General features: G+C 39.9%; 1 protein-coding gene across 8 annotated transcripts in view; it reads right to left on the bottom strand.

The window, feature by feature from the left end:
• UBA6 (ubiquitin like modifier activating enzyme 6) overlaps nt 1-20,221 on the bottom strand; it is a 37,908-nt gene that overhangs the window by 13,517 nt on the left and 4,170 nt on the right. For all 8 annotated transcript variants that reach the window (XR_015699545.1, XR_015699546.1, XR_015699544.1 and 5 more), the window contains 23 exons: nt 20,122-20,216; nt 19,284-19,312; nt 18,393-18,487; nt 17,728-17,839; nt 16,536-16,616; nt 15,850-15,972; nt 13,867-13,990; nt 12,499-12,602; nt 11,589-11,651; nt 10,464-10,540; nt 9,726-9,792; nt 8,479-8,622; nt 7,729-7,796; nt 7,382-7,460; nt 7,102-7,182; nt 6,653-6,730; nt 5,190-5,371; nt 4,094-4,199; nt 2,967-3,056; nt 2,740-2,820; nt 1,987-2,115; nt 1,007-1,058; nt 838-901 (listed from right to left, as the gene is read on the bottom strand). Coding sequence is in view for 3 of the 8 variants with exons in the window: in XM_087735840.1 (XP_087591966.1) it covers nt 838-901; nt 1,007-1,058; nt 1,987-2,115; nt 2,740-2,820; nt 2,967-3,056; nt 4,094-4,199; nt 5,190-5,371; nt 6,653-6,730; nt 7,102-7,182; nt 7,382-7,460; nt 7,729-7,796; nt 8,479-8,622; nt 9,726-9,792; nt 10,464-10,540; nt 11,589-11,651; nt 12,499-12,602; nt 13,867-13,990; nt 15,850-15,972; nt 16,536-16,616; nt 17,728-17,839; nt 18,393-18,487; nt 19,284-19,312; nt 20,122-20,216 (2,124 nt within the window). In the remaining 5 variants the exon portion in view is untranslated. The remainder of the gene's footprint in view (nt 1-837; nt 902-1,006; nt 1,059-1,986; nt 2,116-2,739; nt 2,821-2,966; nt 3,057-4,093; nt 4,200-5,189; nt 5,372-6,652; nt 6,731-7,101; nt 7,183-7,381; nt 7,461-7,728; nt 7,797-8,478; nt 8,623-9,725; nt 9,793-10,463; nt 10,541-11,588; nt 11,652-12,498; nt 12,603-13,866; nt 13,991-15,849; nt 15,973-16,535; nt 16,617-17,727; nt 17,840-18,392; nt 18,488-19,283; nt 19,313-20,121; nt 20,217-20,221) is intronic.

The following is a 20,221-nucleotide window of genomic DNA, read 5'->3' as shown; positions in this document are numbered from 1 at the left end:
AGGTTTGCAATCATATTCAAAGAGGCCTTGAACACACACACACACGCACAGAGAAACAGAATTTCCACCCTTCAGTGCACACAGTACAAAACAGATGACAGATTTTGAGGGTCACAGAAGTCCTCCCCAAAACCAAGCAAACTTTGATGAGTGAAGAATTATTTAATGAAAACCACATTTCCTTAACCACTGCAGTCAAGAAAACAACTACAAATGTTCATGACATAAATATGATAATAAAAAGCTTCATCTCAGAAATACTTTCCTATCTGCCATGATCTCAGTTTTCACCTAAACTGAAAATGGCAATCCAGACAGTTTCTCAAAGCAGGTGTAGATATGCAGCACATAAAGGCTTTTTAATTGTTCCGCCACATAAATTTTTTAAATTATCTGTAATACCCAAGCCATCTAGATCACATCACATCTTCATTGTGATGAAGAAGAAAAGGGGTTCCTCCACTAGGTCATTTTAGGTGGTCCATTTAATTTGGCACATCCTGCATTTCATGATACGGGCCAATGGGGGCATGGAGGGTACAACAGCAACAATTCAGTAGTCACACAACAAATGAAATGGGTTGTTCTAAGCTGTTTCACATTAGATGTTGTTAGAACTTCCCACAGCACCCTCCAATCCCATGTCAGTAAAAGTTAAATTACCTGCAGTGAAAGTACGAGACAGCTCACCAAATCTGCCATAGCGTAAGACTATGCACTAGTACCTATCAAGTACCGGTCCAACTTCTAGTGCTATAGAGCCATTGCCTTCCACTTTCTGCTGTAGGGTGTTTTATAGGATGCTGTAAAACGCATCAGTGGCAGTACCATACTTACAAAGGATCATTAAATTCAAACTTCACTGGGAAAGGTGGCCTCTTTGGTGATTGCCAAAACAAACCTGGTAAGAAGACAGACTTAAGATGAAATCCTAAGGAATCAGGAACAGCAACGCATGATGTACGCCATGAATTCACAGCAGGCATAAAGGGGCATTTGTACTTACTTCCATCTTTTAATCGTGTATCAAGGGGAAATGAATGAAGGAGCTGAAGAGCCTAGAGGAAAAGCCAGAGTAGCTTTAGCCATTTGTCATATACAGATTGACATGACCACACTAAATAAAGCCTTCTCTTTAGTAATGATGTAAATCTTGATGCAGCTTTTAAGACACTCCAATACGTAGTTGAAGTAATTTAAAGAGCTAAGAAAATCTAAGACGCCTGTGTCAAGATGGAGAGCTTAAAGACACAAGTACTACTAGACAGAGTGACTTGCCCATTCATTCACAACAATATTGATGATAATATCACCTCATCTATCCAAAGTCCAAGCAAGACACTTAATCCAACAAGCAAAGCATTCCCCCCACCCTGTTGTCACTTCAGGATTCTTGCATACCGATTCACAATTGGGAATGCAATGTTTTCTTAATGTGACAACTACCACCAGGGCTTCCATACACACGGATATAGTATGTGTATTAATACCCATCATGATTACATCTTTCCTACAAAATTACACACACACACACACTTTAAGCAACACTGTGGACCAGATTCTCAGAATGACTGGCTCTTATTTCAGCCAACCTTTCTGTGACATCTTTGAAAAAATCAGGGATATGAAGATGAGTTCAGTAACAAAAGTTTAGTGGGGGAAACAAAAAGCCACTGTCCTTCAGTAAAAGACACCTAATAATCCTGCTGCTCTGGAAAAACACAATACCTAGTCAGATGGAAAAAGGCCAAGAAAACTGCGTGAAGACCACTGAACAGAGCTACTAGGAGTGAGTTAATAAACCAGACTTAAAAGCGCTACAGTAGGAGGAGGAAGGGATACAGCATTTTTAAGTTTGAAGTACAGTTCGTTATTTATGAAGAGATAGAAGTGAGTGCAAAGACTTGGACACCTAGTTATTAGGGCTACCAAGTTTTCTAAAATCCTCATCAGTCAAGCACCACCTCATTTCCAGGTCTTACCTACCTTATGGCTAAAATACTTGTCAAATTTTACTCTTGCTAGTTCCACACATTGAGTCCAACTTCGGGGCCTTCTACTGAGTGTTTTAATAACATGAAAACAGCCTTCTAAGCTCTCCCCTGATTTTATTCTCTGGATAGAGAAGGAAATACGAAAATGTTAAAACAGACAAGATTCCTCCCAATCCAGTCAAATAGTAAATAGGTTTTTAGTAAGTTACAGGCAAAAGGAAACGGAGGGTCACTTTGTGAAATATTATCCTTTATGTGATCCTCTCCACTGGATTTTTCCCCAGGTGCTGTGGTCAACTTGATTTATTTCCACCCAGCCCTATGGACCATAGGCCATTACAGACTCACAAGAAAAGATATTAAGCAATTGAGTAGTTTATTACATAGTTGAATTCACTTGAAACTAAGTCTTCCCTTTATTTTTCCCAGCTGGCTGCACATCAGTGTGACATCTACTATACACTCGCTAGCAGTACCTCAGTGTTTCTGGTATTTCTACATCATGTACAGAGCACACATGAGCTAGAGAAGCAGCCTATGCATGAGACTTTGGCTCTTAATTATGGGACGCACCAGAAATACTGTTCCCATGAAAGATCAACTCATGACTTGGCCAAATAAGTCTTCAGGTTTTCTGAATAAAGTCAGAAAATAACCCAAATCTCACTGAACTTAAATAGAAAAAAAAAAAATCCATAAAGCATTAGTTTAAACTCTGTATTTTGCCCTGGCAACATTCCCCTACCTGTAAAACTTCTTCTGCGGATGGATAGGTTTGCCAGAATTTGTTAAACAACGAAGGCTTGTGAGAAAATGAACTTTCAAACTAGAAAATAAAAAGAACAAATATGGCATTTTGCAAGACATATATCAGATAGGCCACCTTTCCAAATACACATTAAGTTATGCTGTCCCTCACCTTTCCAAATACATGTTAAGTTATGCTGAATGGCAGTAAGCTTATTCACTTACCTTATCTCTTGCCCACTGTATCGTATGCTCAATGGCAGCTGGGAAAGACTTCAAGGTGCAAAAAGGTATTTCTTCTTCTGGTGGATCCCGCTGTAATTAAGGAGAGTTGCGTGCAAATGCAGGCTTATTAAAGTTTATTGCTAATAATAGCACTAATCTAGACTATATAAGCTTAAAACTCCACTGTTATAAAATACAAGGTGCCTTATTTATGCTTAGAACAAAATTTGTTTTATGAACGTTAATATATCGCTTCCTGTTTACGAAGAATAGTCTAAACTCAACACTGGAAAGCAAAACTGAACTCTGAAACACAAACAACAGAAGAAATTGCCAGCCAGCTTTTCCAAGTTCGCAGTCACATACACTCTCAACATGAAATACACCCTTTCACTCAAGGCCAGAAAGACTTCTTTCTTTGTGGACCCTGGCAAGACCGTTAGGATGCTCAAAATCCTATCTCTGTGTGCACGTGGCCCCATTTCATGGTGTTCTCAATCAGCGAATTTCTACCTTGTAAAGGCAACTTCACAAGAACTTAAACAGAGGGATGCTGCAAGAGTCTAAACGTTCATTTCCCCCTTCCTCATTCAAACAGAACTGTTATGTATGCTTGTAGAAACTGGCAGGCTAATTCCTACTACAGAGGCTTGTGTTTCTCCTACCTGCCTGTGGAGGTGGTATATACCAAGAACAGAATGAGCAGGCAGGAAGCATTCTAAGAAAGAAACCCACAAGTACAAAACCAGTTTGCAATGCCATTGTGGGACTACATTCTTATTTGGAAGGGAGTTTTCAAGGGAAAAAAAAGTCAGTCCCTTGGAAATGCTTCAGAATTAGGACTTTTTCCAAAGCTTGTGTTTCATGATTTATATAGTAGTTGCTTTTAATTATTGGCCTAGGCGTAATCATCAGCTAGGTAGCAGACATGGTATCTCCAGTCTGCTGAAATTTTATTTCCTGTGAGCTTTTCTTCAGAAGCCAAGGAAGTAATTATTTCCTAACAGTACTGATCTTCAGGAATTCAAATAGGCCAATTATTTTAGACAGATACATAAACAATTAAAGAATTGGAGGGCATTATGGGACTAGCTACAGAAGGTAAGCAATGGTCTTAAAACACTTACGTGACTATTATAGGACTCTGTCAGATGGGGCACAATAACTTCCGTGTGTCCTTTGGTTCCCATAGTTCCAGAGTCTATAAGAGGACGCAGGTTTGCTACACAACGACTGACATGGAAAGACACAGACTATCAGAATACAGCGTAATCGCTACACTCTCACTTTGCAGGCATTACTGGAGTGTAACCAGAATTGACTCTAGGCACTTTCAGAAGAGTGGAAAGCTTACACCAAACTCGGGAAAAGAAGAGATTAAGTAAGAAGAGCTATTTCAAATTAGATCAGGATACCATAAACCTGAGCCTACCTGGATTAGGAGCACTAGTAATTCTTTTTAAATGTAAACGGCCCTACCTCTCTTATGAGGAAAGGCTGAAAGAGCTGAAGAAGGCTGCGGGGAGACCTTATTGTGGCCTTTCAATACTTAAAGGGGGCTTATAAGAAAGATGGGGACAGACTTTTTAGCAGGGCCTGTTGTGACAGGACAAGGGGTAATGGTTTTAAACTAAAAGAGGGTAGATTCAGACTAGATATAAGGAAGAAATTTTTTACAATGAGGGTGGTGAAACACTGGAACGGGTTGCCCAGAGAGGTGGTAGATGCCCCATCCCTGGAAACATTCAAGGCCAGGCTGGATGGGGCTCTGAGCAACCTGATCCAGTGGAAGATGTCCCTGCCAACTGCAGGGGGGTTGGACTAGATGACCTTTAAAGGTCCCTTCCATCCCAAAGCATTCTGTGATTCTATGATTCTACTTATAAATTTAAATACATATTCTTATGCACAAATAATTCAACCTTAAGACTGCCATAGTATTCTCCCCCTCATCAGACCCTGACAGCTATTCATTTCCAGGAGCTCACTCCAAGGCTCTGTGCCACGTGAACAGTAGCAGCTGCACAACAGCAGAGATGGTTTCCACCACAAGTATAAATCCCCTCCTCCCCCCAGCTAGCATCCCTATAAAGGAGCAAGATAAATCTGAGCAATTTGTTATCAAATCTTATAAGCAGTTGCAGATCAGGAAGATTAAGAATAGAAAAGCAAAGCTCACATAAGAATGTGAAAAGCAGCCCTCGATTCCTTTCCACAACCTACCTATCAATGTATCTCCTTGCCTCAACATTGTCCAAAGCGGTCACAATCACATCTTGCTTGGTATAGAATTCATCGCTGTAAGTGTTCTCAGTGGCTGGACAAACTTTATTAATATATGAGTCAATCTTTAAGTAAGGATTGATGTTCAGAGTTGCTTCTGCTGCAGTATAGCTTTTAGGTTTCTGAAAGTATAAATACATACATATATCAACAATATCCAGATAAAGAACATCTGGGACACAGAAGTATGAACTTCATTTGCTGATCAGACAACAATTCACTGATAGAAATGTTAGTATGCAAAACATACAATAAAGGAAATTCTTTAATCATATACCTCCCTCACTAATAAATATCTTATTAATCTAGTTTTATTTTTAGTTTTATTTAAAAGTAGTGCATCAGAGACCACAAGGTGAATGTGCTTAAATGGTGCAGAAGTGTATCAAGTAGCTGATACTGATGCCACATGCTGCCTCTCATGCTCTCAAAATGCCAGAAGAAAGGAGCAGTTCATGACTGTCAGAGCATAAACCCATTAGTTATTGTGACTATGTCTACGCAGCATAGACAAACACCTTGAATAATCACATTATTGCAAGCCATTCCACACAAAGCCAATTTCAGAAGCTAAACTGAAGTAGAGTTCTTAACCTACCTGACACTTCTAGCTATACTACATTCAGTTATCTAGGGATCAGCACTTAGAACAGCGGAACCCAAGACAGTGTGGCTTCTGAAAGCTTGCAGAGTTCAGCTTCCATTTATCTATCCAAACAAAATGTAATCTGTTCCCAGATTTGCTAGACATAAACAGGAGGCAGAAAATTCAGCTGCTGGGTTTTGGGCAGGGGAATCCCTTTTCCCCATTGCTGTCAGGATCTGAGCCACCTTTTTTATTTTGTGCTGTGTTTGCAAGTGCAGGGATATTCTCTCTGCTTCTAAGGAATCAACAGTTTCTGTATCACGCATTTGCATGTGTTTTTGCCAAGCTATTTACCAGCTTAATGAAGACTGAATTAAGTCAGAAGATAGCAACTTTGGTCAAGTTCCATTAGCAGTAGCTCTTCTATTGAGAACACTTCTGCCAGTGCTGTCTATTTTTTGTTGCTTTGTTTTATTCTTCCTGCATTTCAGTGGTATAGTAAAGCATTTCTGGCATATTAACCCACCTTATGCAACACAGCACTCATCATCGGATTCTCAAGTTTGAGAGATTTCATTAGTCAAAGACCCCAGTACAAATTAAGATCAGACCAGCCAATTTTACTCAACTGATACTAGCGCTAAGTGGGATGCCAAGGTAGTTCTAGCTATTGTTTTAAAAGATATTGGATTTCATTACAGCTTTTAAGTCTTATCTGGACAGAAGTACATATGCTCACAAGTTCAGCTCTCGGTGGAGACACAGGACAGGGAAACAGAACAACAGTCCAGAAAGTTTATTCAACAAGAAAGCCTACCTGTATGTGATGAGGTCGAAAAAGAAACTGCCTGTTCAGGTTGGATTTCTCTATCAAGTCTGGATCTGTAATTGTAACCTAAGTCAGAAAGGGCAAAAGCAACAGCTGAAGTTACAATTTAAGTGCAGCACTGAGCAATAATCTTGATGAAATCTCTATACAAACTTGTCAAAACAAAGCACTCCTGTTGGCATCCACTGTGGCTAACAGCTCTGCCTGTACTGACTGATTAAATTTTGTTTTAAAATCAAAATACAGCAAGACTACTCCAAGTGTGTTCTGCTTCTAATTGCACGCTTCTTCCACTTTATGCTGAGGCCATTTTACCCTCTGCGCAGAGATCGACCTGAAATAAGGCTTAGACTTTTAACATTTTTAAGTAGTCTAATTATTTAATTGTTCCTTGTCACATTACTTTTTAATAAGCAAAGTGAGGTTAACAGACTTACCAATCCTTTGTCTTGCCCAGTACCAACACCAAGAAGTGCAAAGTTTTTTAGCATTTCACAGCCTATCGCTCCACAGCCAACCTAAGGGAAAAGACATTTTTAGAGTCAGACACCCAAGTGAAAACTATAAAGACAAGTACAATACACAAGTCTCATTACAATTTTGGACCATTTATTCTGCAGTGGCACACATTGTCAGGGCTGCTATCGTTATTTTGAAGACAGTGGACGTTAGCTGTATCGACAAAGCATTTGCAAGAAGTGTGTCGGTCATACTCACCAAGAAAACATTCAAATCATGCAGCTTCTGGCACAACGAGTCTCCAATGCAAGCCCTCAAGGCATCATACCTATCTCCCCTATGCAGGCATAGGAGACAAAAACAGAAGACTAGTAAGTTGCAATTTATTATGGTAGTATCATTGATGCCAAACTGCACTTTGACATGAACTAAGAAAAGTTGCCTATAATTGCTGTTCCTCCCACGCTCAAATAGGACACATGTTCTCAACAACAAACCTGTCCCTCCAGCAAACGGCACTGAACTAACTTTAAAAAACATTTCTGTGCCTGCTTGAGAATCAGATGTGAACAATACATAAAACAGCACATTGTAGTTCTACTTACCGTGGGAGAAATTCTTCAGAGCCCATCTTTTCTAGAGGTGTTACAATGTCTAACATATCTATATATAGCTGTGAAAAAAAAAAAAAAAAGGTGGGGGGGATAAAAACCTGTGAAAAACATTCATGTTATTTTCGTTTAAAAAACAAAGTAATTACTTTCTATGTACAACAGAGTCGAGGAATTTAGAAGCACTAAGTTTTTATTGTCAGTGGAAGACTATACAGCATTCAGTTCCCTACAGTTCACTTCACAATTTTAGTGGACAGGAAAAAGAGCCTGGACACAGGAAAAAAAAAGCTCACTGAAACATGAGCCGCAAGCTTTTGACTTCTGACAGGCATGTTATCCCTCCAAATTAGACTGTGAAGTTTTTAAATCTAACTTTATTCTGACACTTATCCTGAGAGTCTGAAAGCACTGCTGTTATGTACAGTAGCTTAAGCTGGCATCGGGACTACATCACACCTTTGCAGCCATGCACTGACAGGCCAATGCTCTCCTTGCTTGGGGGGAAAAAAAGAATCTAATGTCTGAACCCCAAATACGAAAACTTTACCTAAAACTGGCTGCACTTTTATCGTACACATAAAAACATTATATTTTTTTCTGAAATTCAGTCTCAAGTCTTCCCCCCACCCCCGCTATTATACAAGGTGTTCAGGCTATTTTCACCATACAGCATTTACACACAACCATACATTTGTAACATCGCTGTCAAAATAAAGATCCGAAAAACAAAGGCAGCCTTACCCACTGCTGCAATGGAGAAAATTTTCCTGTTACTGCTTTCAAGACTTCCTGGCTAGCAACACCACCCACTGCTGCAGCCAGAGGAGCTAGAAATCCCTGAGCAGTCCTAGACAGCCATTTCACTACATCTCCATTCACCTGAGGCTGAAAAATAAGACATAACAACAAGAGATTTATCCCTTCAATCGAGCAAGTCAGTGCTTGACAGTTTCATAGATTATTGTTCTTCAGTAAACAACAGACAAATTATTTCACTCTGACTAGTAAAAAGGTTTGCAGCCAAGACAGATCCACTGTATAACCTGTACTTGTAATATGCATTTATCTAAAAACTAGATTCATATAGCCACAGGATTTAGCCTTCATGTCAGGTGAACACTCAGTTGAACCCGTGCTGAAGCTGCCTGGCGAAAAAGGACCTGGGGGTGTTGGTAAACATCCGGCTGAATATGAGCCAGCAGTGTGCTCAGGTGGCCAAGAGGGCCAATGGCATCCTGGCCTGTATCAAGAATAGTGTGGCCAGCAGGACCAAGGAGGTGATCGTCCCCCTGTACTCGGCACTGGTGAGGCCGCACCTCGAGTACTGTGTTCAGCTTTGGGCCTCTCACGACAAGAAGGACATCGAGGTGCTGGAGCGTGTCCAGAGAAGGGCAACGAAGCTGGTGAAGGGTCTAGAGCACAAGTCTGATGAGGAGCGGCTGAGGGAGCTGGGGTTGTTTGGTCTGGAGAAGAGAAGGCTGAGGCGAGACCTTATTGCTCTCCACAGCTACCTGAAAGGAGGTTGTAGCCAGGTGGGGGTTGGTCTCTTCTCCCTAGTAACAAGCGATAGGACAAGAGGAAACGGCCACAACCTGCGCCAGGGGAGGTTTAGGTTGGATATTAGGAAAAACTTCTTCACCGAAAGCGTAGTCAGGCACTGAAAGAGGCTGCCCAGGGAAGTGGTTGAGTCCCTGGAGGTATTTAAAAGAAGGGTAGACGTGGTGCTCGAGGACATGGTTTAGTGGTGGACTTGGCAGTGCTAGGTTAATGGTTGGACTTGATGATCTTAAGGGTCTTTTCCAACCTTAATGATTGTATGATTCTATGAAACACCATTCTGTTTCCTCTCATGGCCTTCAGAAAGCCAGCTGATCCACCTAAAGATGGATACAAAGACCAGAACAAGGACCAATAACCAAAGCATGACCTTTAAGCAAGTAAATGAGCGCATCAGAAATGACTCATAATGATAACGACTCCTTACTCACTTTGGTTTCCAGTGTTTCACTTATAGACACGGCTATTTTCAGCATTTCCTCAGCATCTTGAAGGCATCTAGACACCAGGGTAGAAACAATAATCATCACTTAAAAGATTCCAGAGTCCTTCTAGAAACACAGTCAATGGAGAAAAAAGCACTGCATATAGTAGGAAGAGTTTGGAAATTTATATTGGCTTTAACAGTGAGCATGAAAGATGCACTTTTAAATGTTACAGTTAGCTCAAGAACAGGGGTCTCAATGGAGAAGCCCATGTGCAAGTCCTGTCTTAAGATTTATACTTCGTAAGTAGTTTGGTCTCGTTTAACTCAAAATTATGCACATCAAGAACTACAGCTGAAAAAAAATACTGAAAATGAAAACCAAATCCTTCAGACCTTTTTTTTTTAAATCCATAAGCTACAGGATAATTCAGGAATCACTGAAACAACTTTTCCATATTAACCCCACAATGTGAAAAAACTGGAACAGAGAAAGACTTCCTCCAGAAGCAGTTTCTTGTCTACCTGGGCCCAGAAAGTGCCATTGCTGTATTGGGAATGCCCTATTACAAACCCAGACATGCATTAGGTAACATTTTTCATCTAGATTTTAACTTTTCATTTCTATGTCATCTATTATGTATCAGACAGACAAGGCACTCTCCGGCACATCAAACCAGTAACTACAGTGACAGGAGAGATCTGTCTGACTCAAGACTTAGCAAACGCAAGACTGCTGCATTACCCAATGTTTGGTCTGCGACCAAAGCTCTCCTGGAAGTGGTTCAAGGCAAGCATGGCAACATGGATCTGCAAAGGTGCCTGTTAAGATCAATAGCTGTTGATCAGTTACAAACTCAATAAAACTGAAGGAAACAAAAGCAACTATTTGAACTCTTCTGTTACCATTTCACCTCCTTATCTCAACCATATTGCTCAAAGGAAGTTTTTAAATAGCATTAAAAAGTGAATTTGAAATACCTTGCACTAATGTTTTTTACAAACTGGGATTATAAAGTATTACTCAGTAGTAATGCAATACCCTTCACACATATTCAGCACCAACTTCAACTAAATCCAACTAGAGTCCCCAACAGAATTCAGTGCTGAAATTGGAAAACGCAGTAATCTTTTAACTAGAGATTAGAGTGCATTACATTTTGCCAAACATCAATACCAGAGCCCAGCATGAAGGGTCAAAAGTAGAAAATCTGAACAGGCAAGTCAGAACTTACATTATCAAACAATCAAAAAATCATTAGATCAACATCTTTTAGTTTAAGATTTTAATGAGCCTGAGATTTACATGCCTTGCATGTCCATAATACTTAACTAAAATTGTATTAGAGGCAAATACTGCTAGCTTCCTCCCAGATCTTAAAAATACCTCTGAAACATTTTTTCAAAGAAAAAAAAAAATTATTCTTACACTGTTAACTCCAGTTTCCAACCAATCTAATGACCATGGTTTTTTGATTATCCCAGCTTTAATGCCAGTATGATTTTTATCAACCAAACATCATTAAATACAGAAAAAATCATTGTGTCACTTGTAAAATTTAAACTCCCATGACTTAAAGACTTATCAAAAACTGAGATTTCGAACAGCAGAGGTGGCTGAGCTATGCATTTACAATATACTTGGTGCAAGTCATGGGTAACAAGCCTCTACGGTGATCTAAACCATAACGTATATTCTGTGTGACAATGCAAACTGATACCTCACTCTTATTTCACACTTTAGACTCATATTTAACTACTACAGAATAGAGTTAGGAAATCATATTGTTCTACACGTAAAGCTGCAGATTACATTCCATGTAGTTTTAACATTAAAGCACTTATGCCCAAATCCCCACATGCTAATTACCTCAGGCTTGCTAAAATCCGCAACAAGGCATAATGGATTTGTTATCTGCTTCTCCAACCGTTCCTGGAAAAACAGAATTCACGATAACAACACACCCACTTAAGGACACGACAGTCACTGCTACCTGACAAAACAATACTCTTCCTGGAGAGACTAAGAACCAAATGTCCTTTCTTACTAGCATTGCTATTACTCTCTCCATTATTAATCATAGAATCATTTAGGTTGGAAAAGACCTTTAAGATCATAGTCCAACACCACAAAAGATGCATAAAATAATCATCTACTGCAAGTTTTGTGAATCAAAAATTGTCAGAGATGTTTCACGTCCTAGTGGCAAGACCTATCTCTTAAACTGCTCTGAGGTCAGTTACCAGAGATTTTATAGGCAACTGGCTCTTTGCTTGTAGTACTTCCCCACTCAGGAAGAACAGGAAGCTATCTCTTCACAGAGACAAGATACTGAGCTGTGCATTCTCATATCAGAGGCAGCTGGTCCTCACTCCCAGCTTTTTAGAAGAATGTTTGAGGGCAGTCAGGATCTACTTTCTGCTGGGCCCAAAAAGGCACACAGCACCATGTAGCTTGCAGCCCTCCTTATACAAACTCATCCAACTGTCTCTTCTTCTCAGAAGGCCACCAAGAAACCACATATTCATAGACCTTCAAGGAGTCCCCAGCAGTACAGGGATAGGCTGCCCATATTTTATTTTTTTTTCTCTACACTGGCAGGTAACTTTGAAGTATTTCCTATTCTCTACGGTTTAGTAAATCGGTATCACTATTCTTACCCAACAGAATGAGTGTAAACTCAAATCATGGGTAACCAAATCATGTATCTGCTGAGCTCTGCTTCCAGTGCTCAGGCCATTAACACTCAAGAACCTGGTCATGGCAATCACACACTTACGAAGTAAAACATCTTGGGCGTCTTCACTTGGACAGCTATGCCTCCATGTAAGTAAGGCTCCATATCTGACGTATCGCCAATGCTGAAGGAATAAGGTGACACCACTGAAAAGAGAAGAGAATAAACGGTGACTGATAATTAAAAGTGTCATCAGATACTACAATTCTGTATACAATAAAGTGAGGTTTTGCCAATGCTTTTTATGCTGTAATTTTGTAGTGTGCAATCTTGCTTTGAAAGCATAAACACAGCTGATCCTCCTCACTAACAGGATTGCCCCTCTCTGCCAGTTTCTCGGCTACAGTATTAGTTTCACATGATCTGTTATGAAATAAGCTTTTTAAAGTGGCAGCAGATTTAACAAGAATTCTGATGACCACAGCTCTATAACAAAAATGAAATGACACTCAGTTTTATTCAGACTGCACACAACAGTGTCCAGTGTACTGCTCAGAGCAGGATTTTAGCCCCGTGACTAGAGCAACAGGCAATCAAAAAGGACAGCTGGAGCATTTAAGTCACATCTTTCCTCTCATACCACCTGGACCATCATTCAGATAAAGCAAGAAGACACAAAAACTGTTAATTCATGGAAAACGGAAACCAAAAGCTGGGCCATGATTAAGAGGAAGGAACTGAACACAGCATCAGCACCAGCAAAACAAAAGGGTCCAGAGAAAACAGACTCAACCACATGTTTCAAGGGTGCTGTTTTTGTCTCAGACCACAGAATAGTTAAAAACAAACAAGCAACCCCCACCCACCCGCTCTCTCTTCTGCTCCAGAAAAACAGGCATTCAGATCTGGGAACTGGGCAATTCCCCAGAATCCAACAGGAACCAAGTAGTATGCCTTGAAACATGCATGATGCAGGCCAAAGCAGAGTAAACATAAATCATGACAATGAGAACCACTTCAAAAGCATGCTTAGAAACAGTGATGTCAATGCATCCTTATACACTTAAATTGTCACCCAAAAATCTACAAGGCTAACAGTGACACACAAAGTGGTGTTAATTTAGTCCAAAACCGTGACAGAAGCACAGGTATTATGGGACCCTCCAAAAAACCAAAACAGTTTCGTCAGCAAACTTATGACGGTAACCTCAGAGGCTGCCAAATAGTTTCTACTACCTGAGAGTTTTCACTGCTCCTTAAGCAGCAAGATGAGTTTGGAAAGACTTTACTAAATGGAAATGGAGTGGAGACAACACGAGGAAGACCTTTGCACCAGAAAGCAATTTTTTTTGTGCAAGCTCACTGGAGGTCTGCACAACCCAGCACTCCTCTGGCCACAGTGACTAACACTACAGTGAGTTAAACAGGCCAAAAAATAAATACCTTGCAAATGAGTCAGCAACAGTTTACCTGTTATTTGGTGTGTGGATCCATTTAAGCATGACATTCCATTAACTTCCCGAAAGGTTAAGAACTGTCCTGTTTCAAGCCTGTGTGGATGATTTTCAAGGCAAGTGACAATACCAGGATTTGACTGAAAGCGAAAATGGCAAAGTTAACAAGGAAGACAGTGTCTTGCGTAAAGGAGTCATGCTGTATCGTAGACACATAGCTTTTTGCCTATTGAAACTGCAGCCTCTAATACTTTTAGCACCTCAGTTCTGCCATAACAGGGGAGTTACCTATGATAACTTTTTCAGTCCTCTTATTTTCAGTTTAACAGTGTTTCCATAACACAGACTTTCTCATTTTTACCTTTTACAGTTCTCAGCATGTTAGCAAACTGCATTTTTTAGTTCTTAGCAGTAAAATTCATTGTTCTGTTCTAAAGTAGTAGCAAATTTATCTCCTTTTTCCAAACCAAAAATAGACTACATGTACAAAGACATTTTCACAGACATTAAGAAATAGTCTTGTGAATAGTCCTCCATGCCTCCTTACCACCTGATCTCCTTAAAAAGGATACCCCAACCTCATTCTTGAAAGTTAGGAAGCTTACAAAGCTGGACATCCTTAAATATAGGAAAGCCACAGCCTCAGGCAGATCACAAACAAACAAGCTTACACTTGCAAGAATCTCAGACAACATCTCATCCTGTTACAAGACGTGACGCCAACCTCCCACGCACACAGAGACCCCTCTGCAGTCTGAGGGCAGCTCATCAAGACCTTGTGGTGCAGCTCAGGCTGTAACATAGCGGATTTGCAAGCAAGCCTGGCTTGTAAAGTCTCCTGCCATCCCTTCCTGAGCTCCCAATATTAGAAAGATTTCAGTCAAGTAGCATAAAACTTAGTTACAGTGGACTACATTCTCTGTGACATGGAGAATAACAAATGAGTTGACCAGAGAAAATTCTTCTCTGATTTAGGGACAGAATGCTACCTTGACCCTGGCCACAGGACAAGAACAGCCGATTGATCCTGATTTTTTGGTATTGAGTTATAATTCTGGTCAGTTTTATGCTTCAGAGAGTGGAAGTAAAATACAACTAAACTCAATTATCAGATTATGAATCACAGGATATATATACAGGCATATATCCATTCCTTGACTTGGCAGGCAACCAGCACAAGCCATGAACCATAACTATGTACTCTTTATGTAATTAATGAAAACAATCAAGTCATCCATTCCCTTTTAAAGATACCAAAGAACAGGCTACCCAAATCATCATATCATGAGTCTTAATTCAGATTAAACCCAGCTTGCCACACAACCCCTTCTAGTTTGGTTATTATTACATCTAGACTGGAGATATGACAAAAGACTTGCTACTGGATGAGTGAGGTTGTAGTGTGGACTTCCAGAGTTGAGGGAAGGAACTAAGGTCATTTCCGTTTATAAAACAGTAATAGAAGATCAAATGGACATCCTCTCTAACATTCTGCACTGGAAGTATTAGCAATAATATCCTCTTCTCGTCGCCTCTGCTTTCGTAGGTTAAAACAATCCTTTAAATTCCTTTTCAAAACAGGCTCTCAACCCCCTTGATCATTCCCGTAGTTTCTCAAAAAAAGGGCTATTTTCATGCCTATTTCAGGGCTTCCTCAGAAGACTTAACCTATCCCCACATCAAGGCTATGTCCTCTTCTCTCTACATCTCCTAATTTCCCTCTCTCTCTCTCTCAAAAAAAGACTCAATATTATGATGTTACATTGTAAGTAATGACCAGGAGGCATCAGTATGCTCTACAATGTTAGCACATTATCCCTGACCGTTCAAGACATCAAGAACAAGACACAACAATGAAGTAACTTTGTTTGCCTCTGCTATACTGCCAATTTTCAACTGCTTAGTGGGCCGCTGAAGTGAAACACTCCGCTTGGTCACATAGCCAATAACGAGTCATTATAAAAAATTAAAACAGCTCACAATGACTTCTATCCCTTACTTGTGTTATATTTGAAATGAAGATCTCCTTTGGCTCCTCTCCCGTTGTATCCAGCACTTCAAATTCATCACCGAAGTCACAAAACAAACGTGAACATATTCCGTATACATCTGCGCTGATGAACTACAAGAGAAATTAAAAATCATGAGTAACCCTAAAACAGCACAAGCCAAAGGAATGACCTCTCACATTCAACCTTGTCCAAGGCTAGCAGGTTTAACTTCTACGGTGGAAACCTGCCATGTGCACCCAGGCCACTGACTATATAGCACAGCATTCATGACAGACTTTGAACCGGCATGAGCATTTCAGAACCCCTACACAAAAAACAGGAATCACACCAATACGCAGTGAAATACTGCCATTTCTACTACTGTTACATTCAGTCTCAGCGTGTTCTTTCAGAACAATTATGAGTTAACAGTGAAAACTACTTCTTTAACAGAATTTCTTTCTTTTTATTTAAGAACTAAGCTATGGTTATCTGGGCTGGTAGCCAGATAACACCAGACACATGTACAGAGTAGCAGCATCATACTCCCAAAACGCATACTGCTCCATCAACATGCTACGTGCATAGAACTATATACCTCATAACCAGCTTTCTCCTTTTCTGGATACAACATGCTGGAGGTCCAGGACGCTCACTGTATGGATTATTCATGTGTTTAATTTTTTTCTATTACCTTAATAGGTGGCTGCTGAGCATGACAGAAGTCATTAATCTTCTTCTGCAGCAACAGACTTACTTCAGTCAGTATGACACACTGTGAAGAAGAAGAGAAATAAATCTAAGACACCAGAAGCAATCAACATCTTCAGGCTATGGAAAAAGTAGTACTAACAGTAAGTTACTCAGGTGTCCTGATTCCTTTCCCCCACACATAACAGAGAAAGCAGTCTTGAGTCAGTTTTCTCATTACACATTAGAACAGGTAGGTTACTGCTCCACAAGTTCTGGAAACAAGATGAGCAAGAGCAGCAACAGCAAATTCTCACCCTTTTTTTTTTTTTTACTGCAGCTGTGAAACTCAAAACCTCATCAGAATACTTATGAAAACAGTTATGGATAATCTCAGAGAAAATGTAGATCTTGAATTTTAAGATTAAAGTTAGCAAAACAAACACAAACACAAATTATACTTGTCAGTACACACCAAGAAGTCTGCACAAGCTTCAAGTGCTGGTGCTCATCAAATTGCAGACATACAATTACTGCAAGCATTCTTTTAAAGTTTAGGACGCTACTGGGTTACAAAGCATATGCACTGCGTCCCATTCAGTTATACATGGCTTATTATAGCTGGGACATTCAGAAACTTGGTGAGCTTGGGTATAACTGATATAGCCACAAAGTAAAAGTTCCCAACTCAGACTGAGCCATGCACACAGGCAGGAGACAGCTGACTGAACAACTGAAAACATCCTCATTCCACCACAGAGGAGCTTATGTTTCATTAGATACGTATATACGTAAATAATCTTTCTAATTATATAGCCTGAGTTTCTACTGCCTGGAATACAGCACACAATACATGTAGAACATCTGTGCTATGTAGCTGCAAAAAAAAAGTCACAGTTTCACCTTTCAATAAAAAAACAATGTATGGCAATCTCACTTAGCTATTTATTGTCATAGTAAATTCCATAGTAAGCATCATAAGAAAGTGCTAGGAACACAAAACCACTGTTTCAGCCTTAAAAAAAAAAAAAAAAAAGCACGGTCATTTCATTAGTCCAAATACAAGACCTACTTCTTTCTTTACATCATCTCAAAATGCACTTTAAAGTTTGTTTTCATTATTTACTTATATAAAAAAATCCAAGTTGTTGGCTCTGAGCAAAATACCACGTACAACTGCTTTAAAAGCGACATACCTGGTACTGCTTTAGAAAAGACAGATCTGTGGTTTCATCTAGTGGCACAGTTGATGCTGCTACATGGACATATGGATTGAGTTCTGCAATACGATGAAGTGTGGCCTCAGCCCTGAAAAAGCAGCAACTTTTTACAAAAGTTTTTTACAAAAGTTTTTTTATGCATCTACAAAATTATATTTTCAATACAGAATTTCATACCACACATGCCCTACAAGAGTCCCTCAGGAAGTCTCCTGGCAACAATCACCAACTCACTTATTCACACTTAAATTCCTAGCAGGTCTGAGGAAAACAGCTCCCTCCAATATACAACAGGACTCACTGAGATGGTCTGGTGTCATGGCTGTTTTCTAGTCTCGCACGGGTGGCTGAGAAAGCCCAGGGAAGAAATGCACCCTGGCCCCCACTGTTAAATTTACATTAGAAGCTCTCAACTGCAAGAAGTGAGATGTTTGACTCAGACAGAACTCCAATCCCAACCTAGACTTCCCCCAGTACCTACCTGGGCACTGTACTCAAAGCCAGTAACTCCAGAGAAGAGGTTTAACAAGTATTTGATATGTATTAGCAGCTCTCGGACAACGAACTGTTATTTTTGCTGCTGATGAAACTGTTACTCCTAGTCAAGTTCAGTCTTCCCTCACTCCAAAGACTTCACCAACCTGTTCCTTTGACCGGTAATATCATCTTCATGGATGAAGAAGTTGATTCCCAAATCCCATTTCGTGCACTGCTTGGTGTCATGAACTGTAAGAGCCTAAGAAAGTTCGGCAAAAAGCATTTACTGGAAGAAGCGTAAGTGGTTATAGCACCCAAAAGGATGGATTAAACCCCACATAAAATGATGGAGGACTAGCACTGCAGAAGATTTAGTTGCACCATGTATAGGAACAAGCTCCTCCAACCTCTTTTCCAAGAAAACTCTTACTGGTTGAGAGACAGATGCATCTGCAATATGCATTTCATTAAGCATTTTCCTCCCAGCTTGCAGCGATGAGAGCATTTAAATACTGAGGATGATTTTTGCCATACTGCAATTAAGGGGCAATTGTGATCTGTAAATTAATGGACTCCCAAAATTATAAACAAGGGGTTTTTTTGATTGGAAGGAAGTTTTAAAAGGCTTCTCTCTCATAAAACTAACCTCAGCAGCACAAAAGCAGTTGTTGGATTAAAACACCCAAACATTCTAATGTCTACACAAAAGGATTCTGATGGATGACAGAATAGGATAACATATTTTGAATAGTCTGGCTTTTGAGTTTATACCACTCCATTTCAGAAAGGCCACTTTGTACAAAAGGATTCAATGTCTGATCAGTAGCTGGCTAAAATATTACATGAGGTATTTCAGAGCACAGTGGACATTAACCTGAGACTCAGACCACACCACTAGAACATCCAGATTATTAAGTTTGCACCCACAAATCCTCAAATGTTTTGCAATCCTTCTACTGAAAGACAGTTTCAGAAACTTAAGATTAGCTAGGTAGTAGTGCTGTCCTTTTTCCTGCTCACCCAAGAATACCCAACAACAGAGCTGTTTTACATACCTTTACCCCAGCCAGAATTATATTTTTGGCTGAAAAAAAACAGAAAGAGAGAAGGACTGTTGCAGATTTCTTGCAAATCTGTAATTGAATAGTTATGTGAGTGGACAATAACAGTATGTCATTGCTAAGAACTTCACAGCTTAAGGGTTTGTTCTCTCTTACATTTGGCTCAAGCATTCTACAGCACCACTGAAAGTGGAATAACATGAGCAAGGTTAAAAGGGCTCTCTACATTTGTCATTTGTCAGCTGTTCATCCCACAAGCGTGATCACAGACATGCTAATGACAATAAACTGCAAAACCCCATGACTCTGTTCTGGTATCTGGTGCAGAGTACCATTAAAGCCAACTGAAAGGCTAATACCCAGGTAAGAACCAGCCAAGACAAGTCTTGCTCATAAAGAGTAAGGGAAATTTTTAAGGGCAGTTACGCATTTTTCATGAAATTGCATCTGTTCTCCTACTTCTCACCCACCCATTTCCTACATGGGGATAATTTGGGCTATAGCTGTTCCTGTATTACAATTCATTGATACTGATGCCTGAAGAAGTAACCTGGATTATCCACCCTCAACCTTCACCCAAGACACAAGATTTTGGATAAAGCGGTCTGGCCCATGGAAGCACATTTTGAAGTAAAATTGGAAATGACGTTCCAGTAAAAAGCTTACTAGAGAAAAGTCCAGGATCTTTCCTGCATCTGCTACATTACTCATAGGCATCATGCACATATAAATTCACTCAGATACTTCAGACTCGCTTATTAAATGTAAAACAAGCTTTACAAGTATGTTTACATACACTTGTGTCTGCTTAAATAAATGTTACCTAACTTACCAATCTCCACACCAAGACCACCTATACCACTCAGGAATACGTGGGACTGAGCCATCTTCTGCATTGCCGTGTCTCCAAGAACATACCTCTGGCGACTACA

Source organism: Nipponia nippon, unplaced genomic scaffold, assembly GCF_047370975.1.
Source record: "Nipponia nippon isolate SJK-2023a ecotype South Korea unplaced genomic scaffold, ASM4737097v1 scaffold_6, whole genome shotgun sequence".
Taxonomy (NCBI): domain Eukaryota; kingdom Metazoa; phylum Chordata; class Aves; order Pelecaniformes; family Threskiornithidae; genus Nipponia; species Nipponia nippon.
The sequence above is the reverse complement of the archived record's forward strand: the minus strand, read 5'-3'. Positions and strand labels throughout refer to the sequence as shown.